The following is a 26,423-nucleotide window of genomic DNA, read 5'->3' on the forward strand; positions in this document are numbered from 1 at the left end:
GTCCTAGGATTTTGGTTTCTGTCATTTTGCCTGTCTCGTGTTCCTCGTCTTGTCACACTTGTCCTCATGTTCCCTCTGTCTTCCTGGTCAGCCATGTCTCTCTGTCTCAGTCCACATCTCTGTGTTATACTTCCTGTTTTATTTTGGCGGTCCCTTGTCTCATGTCAATGTATCTAGTCTTGCTTCCTTTCTCTTGTTATGGCTAATTAATCCCGTTTCCCGTTCCCTGATCACTCTGGTGTGTGTTTAAGCCCTGTGTTTTCCTTGCTCTGTGTCATGTTGTACCCTCACCATGCTGGTGGTTTCCCGTCTGTGTTCCTGACTAAATCTTAGTTCATGTTTCTTAGTATTTAGTTCTGGAGTCCAGTTTAATTTCTAGTTTTGAGGTTTTGTTTTTTTTTGTTGTGAATGAAAGCTGCTATTTGAGTTTCACTCTTGACGTCTGAGAGTCCTGCATTTGCTGCCAGCCACACAGCACTCTCCTCGACAGTGAGCATTTATTCTGTTCTGTCTCCCCTCCCCTAGATGAAATCCAGGACAAATGAAAACTTCTGACCACAATCGTGACATGTTTTTAATATGTCAAATTTCTGATCAAATAATCACATATCAAAATATGCTATTAGAGTCCACACCTGAGCAGTTCACAGTTCACTGACCTGGCTCCGAGGCAGACTAACAACTGGAACTTTCCGTCCTTGCCGATGTTTCTGGAGGTGGAGTTGATCGCATTGAAGTAATGACAGAGTGACTGACAGGTCATCTTCATGGCCTCAGTGGTCTCCTGAAGGTCTCCCATCTGGTCAGCTGACTCCATGTAGGCAACAGCCTTCTCTGTAGGGTTTTAGAGGAGCATCACACACTGTATCAGTTTACTTAAAGCTCTCTGCTTCCTTACACTGTTGTGTAACAGCTCAACAAACTGAGAACACTGGGCTGAAGGCTATGTTACCAATTCATTTGAAAGCCCAGATTACACAAAAAGAATTGTAAATGCTGTATAATCCTCTACAAACATGTATAAAAACCATGACACATGAATAAAAAGGTATTACAATTTTTTCTTTAATCCAGTAAAACCAGTACACATTGTAACACAGTTTACTAGCCCTTGATTTTCTGCCATGGGCCAAACTAAACAGTTTTCCTCATCAGCAGTAGAGTGTGCTGTCTCTTCACACTCACCCACAAAGTCCCACACAAACACAGTCTTCTGGAAGAGCCTGGCAGATTTGAAGCCATGATGGAAGAACTGTTCCAGAGCCGCAACCAAGCTATTCTCCCCGCACAGCAGAACAGTCAGACTGCCTCTCTGTGCAACACACATCAACACGTCAATGCACAAAAGCAAGTTTGACATTTGGCAAGTGATACTGTTACTTTATTTGTCTGTTACTTAGTACACACATATCTGCTAGTTAGTTCTATATGGGCAGATGTACAGTGTAACTAAGCTTGCTTGTGTGAGCAGGTAACTTGGGACTCCACCCTATCATCTAAGTGGCTTAACACTTTTTGCTATTTACGCTATTCCGATGAATGTTGGAGTACCTCTGAAATTTGATTCAACAATGTGCTGTGACAGACTGTCACTGAAGAGAAATAACTACAGCCCTTTGCAGAGAAAGTCTCGTGGGAAACCTTTTAGTTTCCTTTTAGACTACACAACTTGAAAGATCATCACTCTTTCAGACTTTCTATGGTCAAAGCACAACTTTACTTATGGAAGCATAATGAATGCACTCCCTGATGGAAACAGGAAAACAGAACCCACGCTGCTCAGAATTCACAGACAGCATGGCACTAGTTAAGCACGTACTCATTAGAAAAGGATTTCAGAGTGCTGAAAGTCACTGACCTCTTTCTCTGGTTTGTGGAAGTGTTTGATTATGTTGTTCACTGCCTCCCCAATCCCCTCTTGGATTTGTGCTGAATTCAGCTCTAGAATGGGGAAAACATCTGCATCAGTACAGACTGCTATAGACCTCTGAATTCTGACAGCCTGAGGTAGCAGCAGCTAACATGTCTGCAGCTACCATCCTTCCTGGAAACGCTGCATTTTTGAGCTGCAATGGAAGTCTGAGCTTTAAACCACTTTGAGTGCACATTTTAAGAATTACCTATATAATTTAGTGCCTGTCAGCTTAAACAACTACTGCAGAAAGGGTTTTTAAAAAAGCATTTAATGGAAGCCTGGCAGTCTTATTTTGATGATATTATGAGATAAAAGATCTAAAATAATTAAAAGATCTATAGAGCCTTCTGAAAGTGTTTAGTGAGGTAGTGGATGACTGAGTAACTGCACACAGACCATCTTTTGTTCCTACTGTGGATAAAATCTATTTAAAATACTGCACTTCAAATAGCAGAGAGTGTGGTAAAACCTGTCAGGAAATGAAAACATTTCATTCTCAGTATTAGAAATTTCCTGTTGTGTGAGAACGCTGACAGTTACTGACTGGTATCTCGTCCGGTGAGCGATGTGATGCTGATGCGTCTGCCCTGGGAAGGTGAACGCTGTAGCGGGGGTGTACGGCAGGCCCTTGCAGAATCATCCTCTCCGCTGGGCAACACTAATTCCCCAATTAGGACCCTTTCCAGGCTGCCGTCATCCACACCCTTACCGAGCCATCGACCGCATGGGAACCTGATGGACAACAAAGTGCTGAGGTTACACATCGACGCTCTACATCTGTTGACATTTTTTTATTTGTTCTTCTGATTTTCAGTGGAGATATTTTATATTTGACTTGCTGTCAACAAACACGCAGAACTAGTACTTGGTGTGCATCAGAGGATGATGTACTAAATGTGGTTCAGACACACAGGCAGGCGAAATTTACACATTTTTCATCCGTATATCAGTTTGTTCTTTCTCCACACGTCTCTGCTCTGATCTTCTCTCGTTGTCTTTTGCATGTTTTATATTTGGTATTTTTCAGTGTCTTGTTTCTTTTCTTGTCTGCTTTTTGACGTTATGAGAAACAAACAATTTATAGATTTAATATTTTCTCATATTGGGTTATACAAACAAAATTTACCTCCAATATTGTCAGTGAGCCACACATTCCAGTTAATTTAACAATCATTTCTCTATAATATAATATAATGCTGAATGAATATGCCTTTTTTAACTCACTAACAAGAAAAAACACTTTTAGACATTAATTTTCATTTTAAATTCATCAAAACTGCAGAGAAACAGCAAACTATTAAAGTGCCCAGCGTGTGACACGTGTGTGCCAGCAGTTACACTCATGACAGGACGGTTTATCGGCTGGTAGTTACACTCTTATTGGTCTTAATGTTGTCTGAGTTCTACAACAATCTAATTTGGCTGCACAGAAAAGCATGTGAGGGAAGTTTGCTAAATGAGTAACAACAACAGAACAAATCAAAGACAGGTCCTCTACTCACCTGTAGGTGTGTCCTGTGATCTCATTCCGCACCATCACACAGTCCACCAACCACTTAGCCAGGAGGCCGGCATTATCGTGACCCAGCTGCACCGTGGTGAGCTTCCCCAGGTTCTGACACTGAACACAGAGAGCACCTAGTTAATCAATACAATATCAGATCCTACTCTCTTTCATTACTGTGAATGATATACTTGTCTGTCTCTGATTAATTGAGTTATTTGGGCACAAACGTTTTATTTTTATTTATTCATTTATTTTTTTACATTTCCTTCAGCATATTTTCCTAATAGCTCCAGCAAAGACACACAGAGTACAACTTCAGTCAGCACTCAAGTACGCAGCACATTCTGGCAGGGTAAAGGACCAACTTTGGGCAAGTCAAACACAGAAAAGAAAAGCAAGTATTTCAAAGGGATACGGTTGATGATGGGAGATGGAGCTGTGGAGCAAGGGCTTTGCCTAACCTTGAATATGGCAGAGATGTGCGTGTGAGGCCTGAAAGCAGACTGAGGGAGATGGAAACATACGTTAAGACACAAAGAATGGACAATAAAAAGATAGACTACAGAACCAAAACATCACTCATGCATGCAAACTAGACTTGGCTCATAGAAATCCTACGTGTATGATTTGACACTGTAAAACAAAATTGATTTCTATTAAACTGCTACAGAGATGGAGTTTGTATATTGGAGTGCACTGCATAGAAGTGCAACTAGAGGGCGGTCTTCACATTTAAATGACCTGAACTGTAAAGCAGTAAACAAAGTGGCTGAATAGTCAAAATATGACCTACATCATTTCATAATCAATCTTGCTTGATGGAAAATTTCTTGAGGTAAAAGGAGAATTCTTTAGGGCTTAAGAATTGACCGATCCTACAGTAGACTGCTCAATGATGTGATGACAGATGCTGCTGAAACTGACCACAATTGGTTCACTTTTAGAACTAAAAAAGCAGCTTTAAATGGGGTTCTTAGTAAGGATGGGCGATATACTCGCCCAGGTGACTTTTTTGTATTTTTTTGTGAATTTATACGTTTTGTTTGGAGGGAATACTTTACTTTCTTTTCTTGTTTGTTTCAGTATTATTACAGCTACTTTTTGGATTATTCATTTATTTAAGATGCACCAAATCGCAGAAAAGACTTAACGTTACGTCAAAGATTTATTTTTATGTTAGCTGGAGGAGACATTTTATTTTTAACGTACTTTGTGTTTAATTTTGTATTTGTTGTTTTGTCGGGTGTGTAAGACGGATCAACACTGGAACACAGTTATAGTGGGGAAAAGAAGCCAGTTTCTTTGTTTCAAATTGTGGGTTTTTTTGTGAGGTTTTTAAAATGTAAATAATGTAATAAAGTTTTTGTTTTTTTCTGAACATAGGCTACTGCCTTTCTTTCTTTCTGTTATGAGTTTAAGCAAATGAATCGCTGCATTTGGGTGCACTCTGAGGAGGTTGCATTTGCCTGCAGCTGGAAGACGGTGCTGTTACAACAGCGCTATTATTTTTTCCATTGGCTGCTTCTGCTAGGTTCAACCAGCATTATTAGCAAACTTACTCATGGACCAATAAATAAATGGCTCTTGTAAAAATGATCAGCGAAAGGCTCGGCCTATCGTCGATGGTCGATACATTCATCCACTCGCCCAACCTGAGTTCTTAGACCTGCGAAACTCCTTTGATCGTGCAATATGGACACAGAGCAGGAGAACCTTCTCCAGAAGTTATGGAAACTAACTCTCCAAAAAATCTTCCTCCAGTCCAATATTGCCTATTCAAGAAATGCTGAAGCCAATGCATATCACTTTATGTTTTGGAGCCTTCTCCCGAGACTTCTGGAATGAAGTATTCTCTTTAAACACTGGCAGCATGTGTATCTACATTACCTTTAAGAAACACTGATTTTTGATTACCGTGCCTTTAAATAAGCTGGAGTGCACCATGGGATGTTTGACAAACGGTGACAAGGAGTGAAACATAGAAAACACAAACTTAATGCCTGCACACAACATCAAAGTGGCTGACAGCATGATCAACTTGTGGGAGGTCAAAGGTCACAGTACTCACGTCAAAGGTCATTTCTAATACATTCTTGGGGATCTGCATGATGCCTGAGTCTCCCAGTTCCCCTGAGACACACACCCAGGGGTTGGACGTGGTCATAGCGTTGCTCAGCTTCTTGATGGGGATGATGACGACTCGGTATGGGATCACTGCCAAAAGCAAAGGCAAAAGAAGCCTTACGTGTTAAATCTTTAATAATTGCAGTCAGCTATTGATCCGTAGCTCTATGGATAAAGTAAGTGACATTTTTACTGTAAGGCTTCAGTGGGTTGTGCAGGAGGACTGCAGAGCTTTACAGCAGTTTGACGTTATGTCATGCCATTATAAACAACACAGATGACCTCTTTTTATAGAAGTGCTGCTGACACACAATTTCAGTTCCAATATACATTTATATGTGTGAGTGTATATATACAGTTCACAAAAATAGACATTGATATGTGACATATTTAAATGCAAAATTCTATTTCACTATATGCTGTTTCTAATCACCTAAAGCTTCTCGTCTTAAAACTCCTTTTGTTCAAGAAAAGCATTGCTGTGGGTGGCCAGAGGTCAGAGGTTATGTGTAGCTGATGGAAAACTCACTGATGGTGGTGAAGACACTGGTAAAGCAGAAGTAGTCAACAGCGTTGAGAGAGAGCAAATGGAAGAGGAACTGCTCCTTCTCCTCCTCACAGCGCAGGAAGGCGTAGCGTTTGTACAGCTTCCTGTGGCGGTCATTCAAGTCAGGTTCAGATACAGCAAAGTACATCACATCTCCTCTCCTCATCAACATCCACTGTTTTTGCACCCTTAGATAACTTTTTATTTTTGTTATTTAGTTATTATCTAGACTAACAGTTTGAGAGCCCTAACCATGAACTTAATCACTTTTGTTTTGTTTGAATGGGCAAAATGGAGGAGTGCAGGGAAGCCTACAGTTATACTTCAGCCTACAGTGTGGAATTCTTTATTACAAGTGGGAATGTTATTCAGCCAGATGGACCTTTACCTTCCGTAAATGAATACGGCAGAAAAATACTCCCAGCGCTGCATTGGTGTGGCTCAGGGTGCTGTGAGTGCATCTTAAATGTGCTCACTGCTGCCCCCTGTGGCATGATCAAGCCACACATAAAAAGAGCCACTTTCTCCCACATTATATAAAACGGAGGGTTGTGTACAACTTTGTGTCATGTGTTTTAACTGTATGCATACCCTAACTGTGAAAACGACTGCAAAATTTATGTTTAATAATGCACAACATCTAAATATGGAGGTGGGATTCAGTCATCAAAATGCTTACTTGGTTAAGGCTTGTCGCGACAGCAACTGTTTGAGATGCTGAGAGAGCAGCTTCTTTTCCAGGGACAGGCGAATCCAGGCTCTGGCTCGGCCAACATCCGTCTTGATCTCTGACATACTCTGGATATGCCTGGGACAGACGGAGAAGAAGAATAACGCCGTGGTTTTAAGATGAAGGAAAAATTGTTATTTACTTTAACTTCAGTTACTGATTTTATACATTTTCACAGATGCATTTCACCAACACGGACATACAAACTACTTGTTTACAGTATGTGCAGCAAGTATACTGTATATAATATAATGTTTAATACTAACAGGAACAGCTAAACAGTGGTATTCTAGTCTACCTGTTGTAGAAGAAGCTTGGAGAGTGCAAAGGATTTATGACAACAAGTTCATACCTCATATCCTGAATGAGAGACACACGCAGAGAAGGCATCGCTATGGAGCTATCAGACTTCCTCCTCTCAAGAATGTGAGGCGCTACAAGGAGAGATGAATTTTTTGTTGATGCTTAAACATGTGACTGAGGCTTTCGAGCTGCGTGTGTGTAAGTGTATGTTACCTGGTGAGTCAGCCTGCTGCGCCAGCATCTCCTCCCGGGCCTGATAGTGCAGCAGGTGAGACCACAGGGCAGACTTCCCCTGAAACATCACAATTAGCATGTCAGAGAGCCGAGGACAGAAATGACACACATTACAGCAGTTATTGCACCGATGGATGAGGCATCACATTATACACAGACAGAGAGGGAAGAACCTCAACATCCAATGTCTATAGCGTGTTGAAGAAAACTAACATTTGTGCAGCTCTGTATATATCTTTATTTCAGTGTGTGTGTGTGTGTGTGTGCACGCGCTGACCTGTTTGACCTGCAGCCCGTGGCTCCAGATTCTCTCTAGCAGGTCACACAGACTGGCGATCAGAGTGTTCTCCTCTAATCCAGTGATGCTGGCCTCACCATGACCCAGCTCCACAGCCTCGCGGCCCATCTTCTCCACCAGCATACGCTTGGTCTACACACCCACATACAATCAGAGGAATCACTGTGATATATTATGAACATGTGACTTTGATTTTAGATACTTAAAATCTAAGGCATATGACATATCCATGTAACTTATCCCCCAGTAATATTAAACACCACTGCATTCTGTGGATGGACGTGCCTCTTTATCATTTCTTATGATGGCTAAATGGCCAAACTGGAGTAGAAGAGCCTTGCTTCGTATTGTGGAGAATTTGTATTTTAGTTGAGGAGCTTTTTATGTGTATGGGTGAGGAGGTACTCTATGCGACACACTGCAGTTCATCGTTGAACATTATGGGAGTCATTTTTGATATTTTCAATGTTTTGTATCAGTGGCCTTGCAGTTGGGTAGCACTGTCTATTACATATTACAAGGGTAACAAGGGGGAAACAAGAAAGTAATAATGTGGTAATTTCAAAGTTATTACCACTCATTCACCATGGTAGTTTCTGTGTTATAAACAGGAAACAGAGCTGCAAAATGCAAAACTGCCCGTTTCTATTTAATAACATATTAATAACCAGGTAAAAACCCTTTAAAACAAGCTTTAAGAATAGTAATGACTACCAGGAAAAACCTGTGGCAGTTTCTGTGTAATAAGCAGCAATTTAATACTATGGTCATGATAGCTGATTAAAACAAGCATCAGGAAATCTGTAATGAACTGGAAACACTTGTGCAAAATGTCAATAATTAGGTTTAACAGAATAACACTTATGAATACATTAGATTCACATGGACATGAACCGAGAAGTATAAACCGTATATATATATATATATATATGTATATATATATACGGTTTTCAGTGATAACATTTGTAAATTAAGGACAGAGAATGAGTGCACGCATGAATCAAGAATCATGGGTCAATTCTAAGTGCAGCAGCATGTTGGGGTTCTATGTTTCACCTTCATGCGACACTCCTTGAGCAACCCTTCCACAAACTTCCAGTTGGTCTGGGCGATCACGGCAGGCGACAGGTCGGAGAGTTTAGGCTGTCGCAGATTCTTCCCGAGGCTGCGGGCCTCCTGCATGTACTTCTGAAGTGCAGACGAAGATGTTTAGTGAGATTTAAATAACAGGCACTGAAAGTGACATTCTTTTGTATGAATGTTTGCAGTGAACACATATTAGAGGTTGAGGTAAGCATCCTCACTCCTGTCACAATGTCACAAATACGTGCCTTCCTTATACACTGTTAATAACCTGTTCTAGTAGTTCTGTGACTGTTAATGGTAATTTTGTTCATGTGAGACACTTCAAGGAACTTAAGTGAGTTAAGTTAAAGGAGGGGAGTAAAAATCAGAGGAAACCTGAAAGAAAGGGTGTGTTGGCAGGAAGTATCACTCAGTCTGGAGCATAGGATACCAAATTCTAAATTTTTCCTATAATGAGCTCTGAGTGCGTCGCTGAAATGAGAAATCTATGCTCTTACATCACTGTTCTCGCAAACAGAAGATTTCCCGCTGCTGCTGTTTCACATTTAAAGTGTTCAAAACAGAACATGACATGAGCTTTAGCTGGAAATACTGTCAATTATGTATTTGATGTCTTTCTTTTTTCCAAATAAAAGGTACAGTGTCTAAAGTTTTAACCACTAGATGTCAGTAGAGTGCAGACTGCGGTTAAATGAATTCTGTTTTTTTACCTGTCCCAGTTTAAGAGGGAAATTCTAGCTATGGTGTCTGCTGTAGGACAAACAACTCAGGCTGCTGTAGTGAATGTAGGGTGTCACTCTGCTGTTTACCTCAGCTGTCAATACGCCTGCATGTGTATTTACTCTGAAGGAGGCTGTACAACTTTGTGGAAGAGTCCGATATGTGTTGATGAGTCAGTGCAGCTCATGTCTGCGATACTGAGGCAGGTTTTTTATGACACTGAAGCCTAACATTGGTATACTGATACTGATAATCTTGGCTGTCAACTGTCTGGATACGGGATGGTTGCATTTCATAATCTACTCACAAGGACAAATTGCAACAATATGAAGAAAAAATAAGCTTGTTTATGCACGTTTTTGTGTTATTGCCCTAACTTCAGTTCAGGAGACGAGGCTTCAGGTAAGAAAGAAGAGGATGGCATACATAAATACATACATACACATACATGAAATGATAACACGCATTTAGGTAAATCTCGACCACTGTGTTCAAGACGGGAGGGCAACATGGTGGCTTCCATAATTCGGTTCCAGGTCCAAAGTATTTTTGATGGATTCACTCTAAGTTTATGAGAATGTAAATTTGTTGAAACACACAATTACACATGAGTGCAACTTTTATTCCTCTTTAATGACCTAAAAAATTACTTGCAGTACCTTAAAAGTGAATCTCTCTGGATTTTTGACTGTTGCACAGAGAAAAAAAAGAATTAGAAGATGTCACTTTGATATGCCCAAGGCCTCTGCAGCTCACCAAGCCTAACAGCCCCTCAGATATGCAAAAAGATGTTATTTTGCTTGTTTTATTCTTGTTTTCCTTTAGAATTTTTATGTTTTTTTACTATTCAAAGCAAGGAATTGTGCCTTAGAGAATGTGGGAACCTCGGAAAAGTAGGTGGAAGTGAGGGTGGAGGCTATGAGAGGGAATCCAAAACACAAGCATCTCCTGCACATACCAGGCAGGAAGCAGAAGCAGATTTTTTAGGTGGTTTGACAGGAGGAGGGGATGCATTGTCCCACTCCCAAAATGCCATGGAATTCTGTAGGACCAGGCAGCCCTCCACCTGCTCGAGGAGGAAGAGCGGTACAACCCGACCCCAGATGGACCGGAACAGGACACACAGCCAGATAGAAGACGACAGAGGCAAAAGAATGGAAAATAAGAAGACAGTGAAGGTAGCATGTGCATAACAGAAACCAAACAAAGAAAGCTCAAACAAAAGGAAACATAAATTTAGTTACATAACAAAACAAAACAATAACGACACACTTAAGCAAAAACTAAAGACGAGAGAGTTAGAGAACAGTGGAGAACAGGGAGCAGTCAGAAGGATGGGCTTTCACCTCTTTCAGGTCATTATCAAGGGTTAGATGTTCCGTTTGTTGTCTGTGGCGATCTTTTCTGCGCTGAGCTGTTGTTGCTTTGTGACACCACCTGCAGACCAAATACACTGTGAACATACTGTATAACCTTTAACTATCTATCAGTCTGTGCTCCTGTGAGTCAAACAGAAGGGAGAAGGAAGTCCATGAGTTTGATAAAGTTACTTTAAGACTTGAAGCAACAAAAACATTTGGCTTTAACAGTAAAGCAGTTAATTCACAACAGTTTTTTATTTTTTTACTTCCTCTTTGATTTGAACAGTATTTTAACATTGATGATATTATTACGAGCAGCTTAAAAAAATCCTATTTTCAGCAGTGCAAACAGATTTGTCAACATTTTTGAAGTTTTATTTGTTATGTATCACTGATTATGGAGTGCCACACGAATAAAATGGAGAAAAGGCAATAGGATCTGAGCGCGTCTAGCTCCTCCTGCTTGTAGTCAATAGCGGTTTTCCACTGGGCTTTCAGTTACATCTGTGTAACCTGTGGAACCACTCTCTGTTGAACCTACACTCAAACTGTACTAGAGTATTCTGACAAAGACAGCCTTAAGGTTCTGGTGTCGTCTGTGAACGAGTGGAGGCTGACTTACTTGTTAATGCTTGGTCCTGTGTTGAGCACTTCGGTCTGCAGTTTGGGGAAGAACCCCTGCTCGTACTTCCCCTGACCGATCTTCATGTCCAGCAGGTGTGGGTGGATGGCCGTGTGGTCAATCTTCATCAGCCGCTTCTCAATGGCCTGAGCTAAACAAAAGACGGTACTGATTCAGACAACGCTGTAAGGAGATTGAAATCATCACGGCATAGGTGTCACATTACTGAACGTAATTTCAGATTTAAACGCCGCAGGGTTGCACATGGATTTATGTGTCTACTGATTCCACCATCTAGATCGCATCTTATCTGAACACACACACACACACACACACACACACACACACACACACACACACACACGCACAGAGAACACGGGAAAAAGCTGCAGTTAAGATGTAATATATTGAGTCATATGTCGCAGTCCTTCACAGATAATTTTTGCTGCAAAGAGTGACTCGGCTTCGTGTTTTTTCTATTGCTTCTGCCAGTCTATACCAAGATGTTATGCAGCAGTGACTCTGAACTGAGACAGCCTTTTATCCTTTTGGCTCTGGATGGGCTATAACTCTTATTTTAAAAGATGACTGAAGATAATAACACTTAGTGACATGCTACAACTGGATGTCTTTTATTGATGAAACGTTGAAAACATACAGGAGGCTCTCTTACTACTCGGTTTATCTTGTCTGTTACTGAAGCAGTTGCATTTTAGAGCGCTTGGTGTCACTTTAAGGCTGTACTTCGAAGCAGGCTGTTTATATATTAAATCACAGCATGATGTGTGATGTTGTGGTTCATTCTCTCTAGAGACCTGGTCTGACTGACTCTTCCTTGTTGATCCTTCTAAAGATTAAACATCATCAACAGCAGCGATTGCAAACACACTCCATCTTCATCTGTCATGTGTCAAATCTGACTACAGTTATACAAAATGGGTTATACTGTCTCTGACTGAAGTCCTCAGAGAGCAGGTGCAGTGCAATGGAGTGTTCTCTGAGTGGAGGCACTGGAGAGAGGCAGGCAGAGGAAAGGACTGTCCATTGTCTGCATAATTAAGTATGCAGACCATTGCAAATGAAGTCAGCCTTGGCAACTACAGTTCACATGGACTGGCCTATTAGTGCATGGAAGTCGGAATCACTGAACACACTGAACCACGGCAGCTCACTTGTACAAACAGTGTTAGATATTATCTTAAGCTGACATGTGAAGAGTTATAAGCCACTGTCTGCAGATGTCAGCAATGATCATGAGAACTGGCAGGAAACCAGAAGAACACCAAAACTATCAGAACATTGTGCTCCCTGCTTTTTTTCTAATTCTTGTGTCATTTCCTGCATTTTGAACATGCTACCAAGGCACCAGCCCACACTTCATCCAAGGGAATTATTTCTAGAAGCAACAACTGGTCTGATAGAGATTACCCCTATCAGAGATAGAGACTGAGAACCTTCACAGACATACCCCTTATTATCTTCTACATGTTGCCAAATTCCAGACAAGGCCAGGTTATTATTCTTTGCAAATGTTAATAAAGAGTTTACATGTCTGTGAAGGTTCTCAGGTCATTGTAGTCAAAGGAGTTTGCAAAGAAAAGCGTCTGGACTTCTTTAAGTTCAGACCCAGCAACACACTCAGACAGAAACTGGTTCACCCGAAAGAAAAAACTCCAAAACACAGACTGAACAACGTGGTGTATGCTGTACAGTGCAGTGAGGAATGCCCAGACCTCTACATTGGAGAGACCAAACAGCCACTTCACAAGCGCATGGCACAACATAGAAGAGCCACCTCCACAGGACAAGACTCAGCAGTCCATCTGCATCTTAAGGATAAAGGTCACTCTTTGAGGATGCCAATGTTCACATTTTGGACAGAGAGGACAGATGGTTTGAAAGAGGAGTGAAAGAGGCCATCTATGTCCACTGTGAGCGACCATCTTTGAACAGAGGCGGTGGTTTACGACACCAACTGTCTGCCATCTATAATCCAGTTTTGAGTTCCCTCCCCAGACGCCTTAACGCCCACTCACATCCTGGGCCATCTGACCTCAGGAAATCACATGACAAGGTGGGGCCAGGTTTCACAATGAGCTCACCCGAAACCCTGGCTGATTAGGTCCCACACCCACTTTCACACCTTGGCGCATGTGATTAGAGGATCACCAGGGGGTCCTTTGTCCCTCCTTGGGGGGATACTCCCACTGGGTTTAAATCTGGGACTCTCGGCCATTTGACCTTAGAACTGAAGAAGCTTCTCGGATGAGAGGTGAAACGTCTTCAAGCAACTTAAAGAAGTCCAGACGCTTTTCTTTGCAAACTCCTTTGACCCAAAGAGTTTACATGTTTTAAATGGGCATAAAGGGGCAGAAACTCTGACATTTTTTTAAACAGGTGCCTGATAGGATTAAAAATGCTACTACAGACAAAGGCAGAGTTAATGCACTTTAAAACTGTCTGACAATAACGAATAGACAACAGATTAATGGGTAACTTAGCAAAGAACCAATTTTAAATTGTGTCTTTAGGACTTTGATACCGTTACCCTTTGCAAAAAGTCATAATTTATTTTCCATTTCTATAGTTGAATCACAGTTTGACCGGCATTAAATCGTCTTTTGCACCATCAAAAAGATCCCAAAGAGCTATTAGTTATGTTCTTAAAAACATTAGAGTTGGAGACAAAAGGACTAAAAATGATCTACAGCAGATGAATAGTATCTCAAAATTATATCTTAAAGAAACTGAAAGAAATCCAGCAAAGACCTGCCCTTCAGTTAATCCGTGCACTATTTCCCAAAGTCTCAGTGGAAGAACATTTGTTAAGAAGCAATTCTTAAGGAATGGAAACAGGAAGAAAATGTTACGCTTTGCCAAACTATGCTGTAAAGCGGGGTGGGAGTTCTGTCATGGTGCAGGGCTGCATTTCAGCCAGTGTGAAGGTGATCTTATCTAAACGAATGGAATTATGAAAGCAAAAAGTACAGTCAAATTTTTATGGACAGTGTTTAACAGACAACAACTTCATTTTTCAGCAAGACAACGATCACAGACCTCAGCATTGCTGAAGCAGTATGGGATTATGTTGACAGAAAGGGAACAACAGGCACCAAACATCCAAAGAAGAGCTGCAGCATGTCCTTCAGGAAGTCTAGATAACTATTCCTGAAGAATATTTAAAGAAATTCCAAAAAAAGCATAGAATAATTCTTTATTCTTCATGTGATGAAGAATAAAGACTGGCTTTCAAACTTGATAAGAGTTGTACAAACATCTTCCATCTATGTTTGCACATGGTTTACATGGTAACTGCTACTTTACATCAATCACTGACCTAATTCCCATTTCATAAGCAAAATATAAAGAAATGAGAGATGTATCAACATTTTTGCATAATCTAGCAAACATTACTTACATATACCACCTCTTCCACTGAAAGTAGGCACTGGAAAAGACTTATCTCACTTCAGCGAGAAAGTTAATTAGCCTAGAATATTTTCATTTTCACAACACATGCTTCTCAAACCAACAATCTGAACCATGTTCACACAGAAATAAATCTCACACACACACTGAGCCTTCCCCATCTGAGCTTACCAGACTCTTTGAGGATGGAGCACCTCTGGTAGCAGGACGATCGGAGACTGGGAGCACGGATATTATAGAGGCGTGCCTTGTCAATACGAGTGTCAAAGACATGGAGCATAGGCTCCTTCTCCTCCCACTGAGACATGATCTTGTTGTCGATGAAGGTGGCAAACATCTGTGTCTCAATGAAGTGAGACAGAAAGGGAAGGTAGGGCTCTGGCTGGTCTGACAGGAATGAAGCCTATTCACAAGAGCATATGTATTTTCAGTACTGTGCAGCAAAGAGCAGCTTAACGACACTAATTAAAATCCTTTTCAGTTCAATGTCATTTATATAGCATCTTTAGTAACATTTTACATTTTAAGGTAAAGACAGCACAATATGATAGAAAAACCCCAACTATAAAACAATCCCCTACAGGCAAGCACAGGGAGAAAGAACCCACTTTTAGACAACGTTGAATTTGTTCGTAATAAACAAAGCTAACCTTAAACCACAAATGCCAGGATGTCTTGGAAAATGTAAATATAGAATTTTAACAGAAAGGAAAACTCTTAGAATAAAATAAAAACAACACAATGAAATAAATAAGTCTAATCAACACTAAACATTGACTGAAAATATGCAGACTGATTCTTCAGTTTAAAATATCGTCCCTTCTTACATAAAATATTTTAATAGGAAACAGTAACAGGAACTAACAGGTTTCACCAACATACAGATTAAAGAATATAAAGTCCAAATAGACTACACTGTCATTTCTTCCAATTATGGATGATCTCCAGCTGATTCATGACGAATCAGCTGGCTTTTCTTATCATCCACTGTCCTTCCCTGAGATATTGCTCTTCTTTTCAATTGTTTGTTTGCTTTTTAAATCACTACCAAGTGAGATGAACTACAACTTATTTTGAAACTGTTTCCTCCTGTTTGTGTCATTTTAGGAAGGTAAGCTGCTGTTTTTCAGTTATTTCTTGGTTAGGTTATATTGCAGTCTGTTTGTTATTTTGGCCTCATGTTCTTTTGATATAATTTTGTACTTCTGTCTAATAATAACTAAAACATCTTGGGACTTGGAAAAAAGGATGCCTTTTTATTTTGAGTCCCATGATTCACTAACGAAGGCAAACTGGTAACTTTGTGTACAACACTTATTTTCCAATAAGGTGAGAACTTTTTACAAACATATTTCTGACTGAGGCCCAACAGGAAAGAAAAGCTTCATCACCTTGTCAAAGTTGTGCATCTGCTCCCTGTTGGTGAGCCAGGACTCCAGATCAGGAGCGCTCTGGATGACAAATGATTCATAGTCTGCAAACATGGTAGTGAAGCGGCTGGCGAACACCTCCCTCAGCTGAACGTTTAGTTTGGCGTTTCTTAGCTCCTCTTCTTCACCTCCTATTTGGTTTCCTTGCCCCTCGGTGGGCTGACTTTTGACTCCAGCCCTCAGGGCGTCCACACGTGCCACAGTCACCCCAGTGCGTTTAGTCAGTGCCTGCAGTCTCTCCAGTGTAGCATTTCCCTGCAGCAGCTCCAGCACCACTAGCTCCTCTCCTGCCAGATTACCATTACGTCCATCGTCCTCTAGCTGTCGAAGGGTGGCAGATTTGCGTTCCCTTCCTGGGGTGGACGAGGTGCTGCCAGGACTGGAGCGGGTCCGGGGTGGGGCGCCAGTGTTGGCAGAGATGCCAAAGCTTAATAGCACCTCAGTGAGCTCCTGGATGAATTCGGTCTTGTTTGGGAACTGAGGGAAGTCCTCTGGAAGCTCGATGGAGTGGTTGTCAATATCCACAAAACACAGGTTGGCCTGTGAGAGGAAAACACATTTTTATTAGGCTCTGAAATACATGCTAATGGTGCATGTTTCAGTTCTGGGAAGTACTGTGCCTGTGATGTGCATTCTGTTGGCACAACAAGTGAATTCAAATGTGTTCATCACAGACACTGGATACATGTGTCTTCTGTGCACTGTAGACAGGAGAAACAGCTGGTGGAGGCAGGATTAGTAAGCACCAATCATTTTTAGGAGGTATGATGGTTGCTGGGATATGGAGTGTTGAGAATATAGGCCAATGGAATAACAGCATATACTCAGACATCAATCCAAATCTCATATAATGGAATTAGCTTCACGCCTCGTGGGGGATTAAAGCAAAACCTCTGTCTTAAAGAAACACTAAAAATGTAGAAATGAGCTTTTACATATCACAGAATACAGCCTGCTAAAGGACCTCCTGATTTAAAACGTTTTACAAGGACTATAAATTTAGCCAAACAGACAGGCTTACACCACAGCTGGGGGAATTTCTTAGTTGTTAATTGATTGAATCTCCACATACAGAAATGTCCAAGTGCAATTCATGTTTGCTGAATTCTAAATGTAGTAAATCTCACTGAGCAAAGTGAAAGAAGGTTTGGGTGAGAATATTGAATGAGTGTAAAAAAAGATATTGAAATTAGGAGAGATGTACATGAAGGTTTTTGAGATGGCAGTAAGGCACATGAGCCCATAAGACTTCAAGCAAACAGACACAATAAAAAAACACCCCAACTTGTTTTACATCTGGCAAAAAACAAAAGATCTGGATTAATAAACAGGGTTGTTAAAAAGACGAACTCTGGCTACATTTCTCTCCCTCTCATCATCTACTCTTTGTGTGGCTTTTCATTTCTAGGTCACATCCACTTCAAAGGCAAACACAGGGACAAACACAGGGACAAACACAGGGACAAACACAGAGACAAACACAGGGACAAACACAGGGACAAACACAGAGACAAACACAGGGACAAACACAGGGACAAACACAGAGACAAACACAGAGACAAACACAGGGACAAACATTGAGACAAACACAGGGACAAACACAGAGACAAACACAGGGACAAACACAGGGACAAACACAGAGACAAACACAGGGACAAACATTGAGACAAACACAGGGACAAACACAGGGACAAACACAGGGACAAACACAGGGACAAACACAGAGACAAACACAGAGACAAACACAGGGACAAACATTGAGACAAACACAGAGACAAACACAGGGACAAACATTGAGACAAACACAGGGACAAACACAGAGACAAACACAGGGACAAACACAGGGACAAACACAGAGACAAACACAGGGACAAACACAGGGACAAACACAGGGACAAACACAGAGACAAACAGAGAGACAAACACAGAGACAAACACAGGGACAAACAGAGAGACAAACACAGGGACAAACACAGAGACAAACACAGGGACAAACACAGAGACAAACACAGGGACAAACACAGGGACAAACACAGAGACAAACACAGAGACAAACACAGGGACAAACATTGAGACAAACACAGGGACAAACACAGAGACAAACACAGGGACAAACACAGGGACAAACACAGAGACAAACACAGGGACAAACATTGAGACAAACACAGAGACAAACACAGGGACAAACATTGAGACAAACACAGGGACAAACACAGAGACAAACACAGGGACAAACACAGGGACAAACACAGAGACAAACACAGGGACAAACACAGGGACAAACACAGGGACAAACACAGAGACAAACAGAGAGACAAACACAGAGACAAACACAGGGACAAACAGAGAGACAAACACAGGGACAAACACAGAGACAAACACAGGGACAAACACAGAGACAAACACAGAGACAAACACAGAGACAAACATTGAGACAAACACAGGGACAAACACAGAGACAAACACAGGGACAAACACAGGGACAAACACAGAGACAAACACAGGGACAAACACAGGGACAAACACAGAGACAAACACAGAGACAAACACAGGGACAAACAGAGAGACAAACACAGAGACAAACACAGGGACAAACAGAGAGACAAACACAGGGACAAACACAGAGACAAACATTGAGACAAACACAGGGACAAACATAGAGACAAACACAGGGACAAACACAGAGACAAACACAGGGACAAACACAGAGACAAACACAGAGACAAACATAGAGACAAACATTGAGACAAACACAGGGACAAACACAGAGACAAACACAGGGACAAACACAGAGACAAACACAGGGACAAACAGAGAGACAAACATAGAGACAAACACAGGGACAAACACAGAGACAAACACAGGGACAAACACAGAGACAAACACAGGGACAAACAGAGAGACAAACACAGGGACAAACACAGAGACAAACATAGAGACAAACATTGAGACAAACACAGGGACAAACACAGAGACAAACACAGGGACAAACACAGAGACAAACACAGAGACAAACACAGGGACAAACAGAGAGACAAACATTGAGACAAACACAGGGACAAACACAGAGACAAACACAGGGACAAACACAGAGACAAACACAGGGACAAACACAGAGACAAACACAGAGACAAACACAGAGACAAACACAGGGACAAACACAGAGACAAACACAGAGACAAACACAGGGACAAACATAGAGACAAACACAGAGACAAACACAGAGACAAACACAGGGACAAACACAGAGACAAACACAGGGACAAACACAGGGACAAACACAGAGACAAACACAGAGACAAACATAGAGACAAACACAGGGACAAACACAGGGACAAACACAGAGACAAACAGAGAGACAAACACAGAGACAAACACAGGGACAAACAGAGAGACAAACACAGGGACAAACACAGAGACAAACACAGAGACAAACACGGGGACAAACAGAGAGACAAACACAGGGACAAACACAGGGACAAACACAGAGACAAACACAGGGACAAACACAGGGACAAACACAGAGACAAACACAGGGACAAACACAGGGACAAACACAGAGACAAACACAGGGACAAACACAGAGACAAACACAGAGACAAACACAGGGACAAACACAGAGACAAACACAGAGACAAACACAGGGACAAACACAGGGACAAACACAGAGACAAACACAGGGACAAACACAGGGACAAACACAGGGACAAACACAGAGACAAACACAGGGACAAACACAGGGACAAACACAGAGACAAACACAGGGACAAACACAGGGACAAACACAGAGACAAACACAGAGACAAACATAGAGACAAACACAGGGACAAACATAGAGACAAACACAGGGACAAACACAGAGACAAACACAGGGACAAACACAGAGACAAACACAGGGACAAACACAGGGACAAACACAGGGACAAACACAGGGACAAACACAGAGACAAACACAGAGACAAACAGAGAGACAAACACAGGGACAAACACAGGGACAAACACAGAGACAAACACAGGGACAAACACAGGGACAAACACAGGGACAAACACAGGGACAAACACAGAGACAAACAGAGAGACAAACACAGAGACAAACACAGGGACAAACATAGAGACAAACACAGGGACAAACACAGAGACAAACACAGAGACAAACACGGGGACAAACACAGAGACAAAACAGGGACAAACACAGGGACAAACACAGGGACCAACACAGGGAGATTCTCCAGTCTTTTCAAGCAGGGGCTCCTGTGAGGGGGATAAGGAGGAGGAGAGGAGAGTTAGAAGGGAGCTGTGGGTGATGCACAGGGGCATCCTGCGCTGAACTGGATAATTAACATCCATATGTAAAGTCCCAGATTAACGACCCAGGGTGATGATGGGGGTGTGAGCAAAGCCAGAAGCCTGAAAGAATAGATTTTCTGCTTTGTCAGAGCCTTATCTTGCCTTAACACATAAACACAGACACACACAGTAGCTGTAACCCACCCAGCACTGGACTATACAATGGTTAAAATCCAGGACACATTCACCTCCTCACTGTCTGACTGAGGCTGAAAAGCGACGAAGCAATAAAAGACTACTTGCCTTGAGGTGAATTTAAGGATAACAAGGAAACTGACTGTTTTTCATTTAATTATTTTATATCAGTTTATTTATATGTCTATAGTAAAGGGGATGATACAGTTAAAAAAACATCACTTCATCCAATAGAGAAGAACAGCACTGTAGCATTATAAAGCATTAAACCTGCACGTTAGGCTTTTATAAACATAAAACTACAATAAATACAAAGATGGAGATAGCAGAACAGTGACAACATAAAGACTGTATTTCATTCAGCTGAGCTGGCTGCTGTGTCCTTATAGAGACCTGATCAAATGGAACCATTATTAATAAAGTTTGATTCAGTTTTTGCTGGTTTAACAAGTAAAATGAGTGCCATGCTCTTCTGAATGTGCAAGTGTGTTTGTTTTGCGTGTGTGTGGTTAGACTTAAAGAAGGTTACTTACACACCTGAACAGAAACTAGAAGATGTGAAATTATAAATTAAGTCCTAAGTTATTACAATTTCCTGTTACAAGCTTTCCAGTTTGGGTGTTCCAAAAAGGAACATTTTTTATAAAAATACAGATGGCATCCTGACCTGGTGTAAATGCGAAAATCCTAGGTGACATCTTTCTGGAGTTATCGTGTTCACAACAGTTTCAGAAAACCTGACCTCTGACCTCTTAGGTGGGACATAACAAAGTACTTTGTTATTGTATTTATGTAGAACTTTCAGGTATCTGTATTTTTTTCTGAAAACTTTTACTCCCTACATTTTAAACATGGCTGTTACTCTAGGTTTATTTAAAGGGAATAATGTTTTTTTAAGTGGCATCCAATGTTTGCACAAACATCAACAAACACAGAGAAAAGAGTGAGAGATAACTTCAGTCAGAAATAAAGAAAGATGAGAAAGACAGGACAGGAGAGGAAGAAGAGAGGCGGGATTTAAAGGTAAGGACGGCTCAGTAACACATAAATGAATAATTTAAGACATTTTGTCTTATAACTTGTGAAACAGATCTTAGATCTTGTTGAAGTCAGTTTTGTAAATCCACACAGAGCAGCAGATCAGCTAATCACAGCCTGTACACAAAGGAAATCTACTGACACTCACATTAGAAATGACTGTGAGCTGTGATTCTTTTCCCTGTGCTGAGCCACAGCACATGCTGTATCTCACTTTGACCCCTGACAGTACTCATGTGTGAAGGCAAAGTCATCCTTTTGATTCAGTAATTTGACTTTTACCAGAGTATTTTTACAAGTATCTGCACTTCTACTTAAATAAAGAATGTCTGTACTTTTTCCACCTCTGCCTGGCCTAAAGGTCAGATTTAAACTAGTCTCACATTTCTAGGAGATGCACCTATGACCTAACAGTGAAAATCCTTCATTCTCGAGTTACAGCGTTCACAAACTTGGGTGCCTTCTGACCATTGTTGATGCAGTTTCATGAATCCACAGCTTGATCAAGCCCAGTGACAGAAGCACCACACACCTACAGCACTCAAAGGACCTGTGGCCAGCATCCTGTGCCAGACCGTAGACACCAACACTGGTACCCTGCCTGGTAGGTCCCCTGGTCGATAGTAATTAATATTATACAGCTGGTTTTAATGTTGTGGCTTGTCTGTGTATTAAAGCTACCCAGGCTGATGTTGTACCTCCTGAGGAAGCTCAAGTTTGGAGCGGTCAGTGCCCTCTTTGGACTGCAGGCCCATCAGGTAGGGAACAGGTGCATCTAGGAAATGAAGGAGGGAGGCTGGCAGGATGGGAACATAGACGTGCTGCCACTGGAAGGGAAATAGGAGGGTGGTGATGCCCTCTGCCACCGTCATCAACCGCTGGTAGTCTGAGAGACACAGAGAAAGAACTGTGATGTGAGACAACAGCATTACGGCGACACGTAGTTTCATGTCGTCTGTAAAATTGCACTCTGATGATCCACCAAACACCACACAAGCACTGCTACAGTGTTTCTCCAATAAATGATGTTGCACTACGATGTGTCTGTCTAATATGGCTGTAAAGATGTATTTCCAGTGGTTTAACAACATTTTGTGAGAGTTGTTGATTCCAGTAATTTGAATATATCTTTCATCTTAACCTTTAAAATTGAAACAAAATGAAAATTTCTTTAGATAATTTTAGACATAAAAAACAACAACAACTCTATTTTTCTCACAAATTTGTGATTTTATTAACTTAGAGAATATCCTAGTTTTTTCAAAGTAGTTTTGTGACTTAATATTAATAAGTGGTAAAATGACCCCCTTTCCACAGTCCCTGTAACAGCTTTTGTAATAACCTGAATCGCTCTAAAACACATCAGACTGAAAACAGTGCACACGGCATTTGACTGTGGTGGATTAAGCTGCTTACACTTAACAGTTTATTTGAGACTGAGGCAAAATACACTTCAGAGTACAGAAAAGGATTTTGGCTTTTGAATTTGAATGATTTTTAGGCTTCAGCGGTACAACATGAATAGTGGCACTGATGGCAAATAAGACAAAAGTGCCAGCCTTGGGCGCTGATATTATAAACCTGTTTTGCAAAGTCATGTCAATTTCCTATCAATATAGATATGACTTTCTTTAACCAGTATCAAAGACACCACGCTCAATATTCAGACCATTCAGACATAAAGGTTTAAGATGATGCTCTCCTCTGTACGGCTGGTTTTACTGCTCTACACTGACTACTGAACTGGGCAGATGAGGTGAGGGAGAAAGAGTAACAGGTTTATAAAATACATAAAGCAAGAGTATTGAAGCACACAAGGGACTTCAATCAAGTGATTCAAATTGAAAAGGTGAGTGAGTTGGAGTGCAAAACCAAAGCAATTACAATCTGATGGATTCTTTTCAATCTCTTTGTCACATATGTGTCTGTGAGTGAGTGTGTGTGGGTAAGAATAAAGCCAGCCTCTGCAGGCTGGATCTAATAGTGAGCTCAGCAGCAGTTTAATCAGATTTTTATTATTATGGCCTGAGTGAAAAGTCCACTTGGAGGAAACAGAGGTGAGAGGGTATCAAACATTACTAAGGTTTCATGAATTCATCCATCCTCCCCTCTCCTACGGCCCACTCCTCCTGGCTCAGCCGGCATCTCCCGATCTGTATGTGCACCTTCACTGAAGATACATTAAGGTTTCCAAAGCCTTAACCACAGTCTGCGTGAGGGAGATACAGCTGGTTCACTTATCGGAGAACGTTCGTTTCTATAAGCAGAATGTATTTACAATTGTGTTTAAATGTCTATATAAACACACACACTCATAAACAATTATAAGCACAGCTGCTCTAAAGGCTTGTAGGTAAGTGTGTAAAATACATGTTAGAAAAAATGTCACACACTCAAATTAAAAAGTGAGGCAATAGGTCTTTTTCTTTTGTGTTCGGAGAATTAGAGATGTCTAAAGAACCAATACTTGCGATTCCTCTCAAAGGCAAATTTCGGAATCTGAAATAGTACTTGTTGTTTTTTTCTGGTTTTTTTTACTAAGGTAAATACCACAGGCAGCAAACCAAGGGTGCAATTGTTCTGAAACTGAAGGGGGCAGCATATACCTACATGTACAGTATTCTAGTCTATTCTTAAATGAAGAACAAGAAGAAGAACGGCAGCTAGGAGCACAGGAGAAACTGGCTCCACCTAGACTCATTGATAAAGGCAGTAAGAGTTGGCTGACAACTGATTTGCTCCTCACATACAAGGTCTTAAATAATCAGGCCCCATCTTATCTTAATGACCTTGTAGTACCATATCACCCTATTAGAGCACTTCGCTCTCACACTGCAGGCCTACTTGTTGTTCCTAGAGTATTTAAAAGTAGAATGGGAGGCAGAGCCTTCAGTTTTCAGGCCCCTCATTCTGTGGAACCAGCTTCCAGTTTGGATTCAGGAGACAGACACTATCTCTACTTTCAAGATTAGGCTTAAAACTTTCCTTTTTGCTAAAGCATATAGTTAGGGCTGGACCAGGTGACCCTGAATCCTCCCTTAGTTATGCTGCAATAGGTGTAGGCTGCCGGGGATTCCCATGATGCACTGATTCTTCTTAGGTCACCTTTTTCACTCACTATGTGTATTATTGCAGGGCAATACTTTACAATATAAAGTGGCTTGAGGAAACTGTTGGCAGTCGGAGGCAACTGAAATTGAACTGAACTGAACTGAACTTGGTTTATGTGTGAAAGCATGAACTTAAACAGACTGATCATGTTAAACTCTCCAAAGTGGCTGAATTAAAACAATTCTGCAATGACAACCGATGTTATAGACTCATGACCAATTATCACAAAGGCTTCATTAGGTTTACAAGGAAATTACTTTTTCAAACAGAATAAAGTAGGTCAGCCTATTTTCAGTCATTATTTAAAAAGTGCATTTTCTATTTACTTAAGTAAGCTTTGTATAATATACAAATTTGTTTGATGATCTAAAACATGTAGTTGTGACAAATATGCAAAACACTAATCAGGAAGACGGCAAACACTTTTCTGATCTTCATCATTGTTAAGAAGCTACACAGACAGAGTTACTAGAAGTTACTAAAGCTGCTACCACAGCAGATACTTGTGTATGTTAAATCGCTCGTGGCATTCAAAGCCCTTCGTACACATCATGATACTGGGCACTATTGGCATACTGGGCCATATGGTACCGAGTAAAATGTGGGGCTAAGTTGGCACAGTGCTCAGGTTTTCCCACTGAGTTTGGGCCTACTTTTTAAACTGTGGCTCATATATGAAGATTACTGTTCATGCAAATCTAAAATAACTGCACTGAATCAAAGCACGATTTACAGGTTGGCTGTAGCTCAAGAGGTAGAGCTACTACTAATCAGAGGACTGGTGGTTTGATCCCCGTCTGCTCCAGTCTGCATGCCAAATATCCTTTGGCAATATTAACCCCAAGGTGCTCTCTGATCCGTCCGAGGTGAGTGTTAAATAGAAAGCATTTAGGTGTGAATGAGCCATAAGGAAACATTCTTAAAGTGAAAATCTGAGTAATTAATAAATGTTTTTGTGGGAAAGAGAGAAGACAGGTTTTGAAGATCCTACCTGTAGGTGTGTGAGCATATTTTTCATATGTCTGTACATGTTCAAAGTTTCTCCTTTGTGTGGGAAACACAGCAAGTAAATCTAACAGAAACACTCCTGTTTTTTAATGTTCCAGCATGTCTCGTCCTATCTGCTCTCTTTAGCTTTAAAATAACGCCTTAATAAGTTCAGCTGTTCTACTTTAGTCATTAACACTTGCTGTTCTAATCTGACTTAAGTGGTGAGGTGCAGTATCTCATAAATTCCCTCCTCTTCCCTTTACTCACACTGACAAACTTTAAACTTGCTAACTCCGATATATTTTGGAAAGCCCCAGCAGTGACAGGGCTCAGGGATGCTGTTGTTGTTGTAGAACTGAAAAACAAGACGAAACAGGTCGAGTCATTGTGAAACTGTAACGGTGCATTAGGGACTGATAAAGACCAGTAGCTCAGTCTCACAAGGCAAGAAGTGAGCAAGTCTGTGGTAAACAGCTGTTACTGTCAGGAAGCAAGT

General features: G+C 41.1%; 1 protein-coding gene across 4 annotated transcripts in view; it reads right to left on the reverse strand.

Annotated features, from left to right (window-relative positions):
* The window catches only part of dennd5b (DENN/MADD domain containing 5B), an 81,777-nt gene that overhangs the window by 5,028 nt on the left and 50,326 nt on the right, over positions 1–26,423 (reverse strand). For 2 of the 4 annotated variants that reach the window (XM_025899754.1, XM_005475571.4), the window contains 18 exons: positions 22,525–22,712; positions 16,268–16,846; positions 15,048–15,279; positions 11,448–11,598; positions 10,811–10,901; positions 8,715–8,846; positions 7,638–7,790; positions 7,340–7,418; positions 7,176–7,257; positions 6,773–6,901; positions 6,076–6,197; positions 5,491–5,636; positions 3,884–3,925; positions 3,418–3,536; positions 2,460–2,647; positions 1,859–1,941; positions 1,186–1,312; positions 660–834 (listed from right to left, as the gene is read on the reverse strand). In XM_025899754.1, the coding sequence (XP_025755539.1) occupies positions 660–834; positions 1,186–1,312; positions 1,859–1,941; positions 2,460–2,647; positions 3,418–3,536; positions 3,884–3,925; positions 5,491–5,636; positions 6,076–6,197; positions 6,773–6,901; positions 7,176–7,257; positions 7,340–7,418; positions 7,638–7,790; positions 8,715–8,846; positions 10,811–10,901; positions 11,448–11,598; positions 15,048–15,279; positions 16,268–16,846; positions 22,525–22,712 (2,818 nt within the window). The remainder of the gene's footprint in view (positions 1–659; positions 835–1,185; positions 1,313–1,858; positions 1,942–2,459; positions 2,648–3,417; positions 3,537–3,883; positions 3,926–5,490; positions 5,637–6,075; positions 6,198–6,772; positions 6,902–7,175; positions 7,258–7,339; positions 7,419–7,637; positions 7,791–8,714; positions 8,847–10,810; positions 10,902–11,447; positions 11,599–15,047; positions 15,280–16,267; positions 16,847–22,524; positions 22,713–26,423) is intronic. The other 2 variants (XM_025899755.1, XM_025899753.1) reach the window with 1 other exon arrangement.

This window comes from Oreochromis niloticus, linkage group LG17, assembly GCF_001858045.2.
Source record: "Oreochromis niloticus isolate F11D_XX linkage group LG17, O_niloticus_UMD_NMBU, whole genome shotgun sequence".
Taxonomy (NCBI): Eukaryota; Metazoa; Chordata; class Actinopteri; order Cichliformes; family Cichlidae; genus Oreochromis; species Oreochromis niloticus.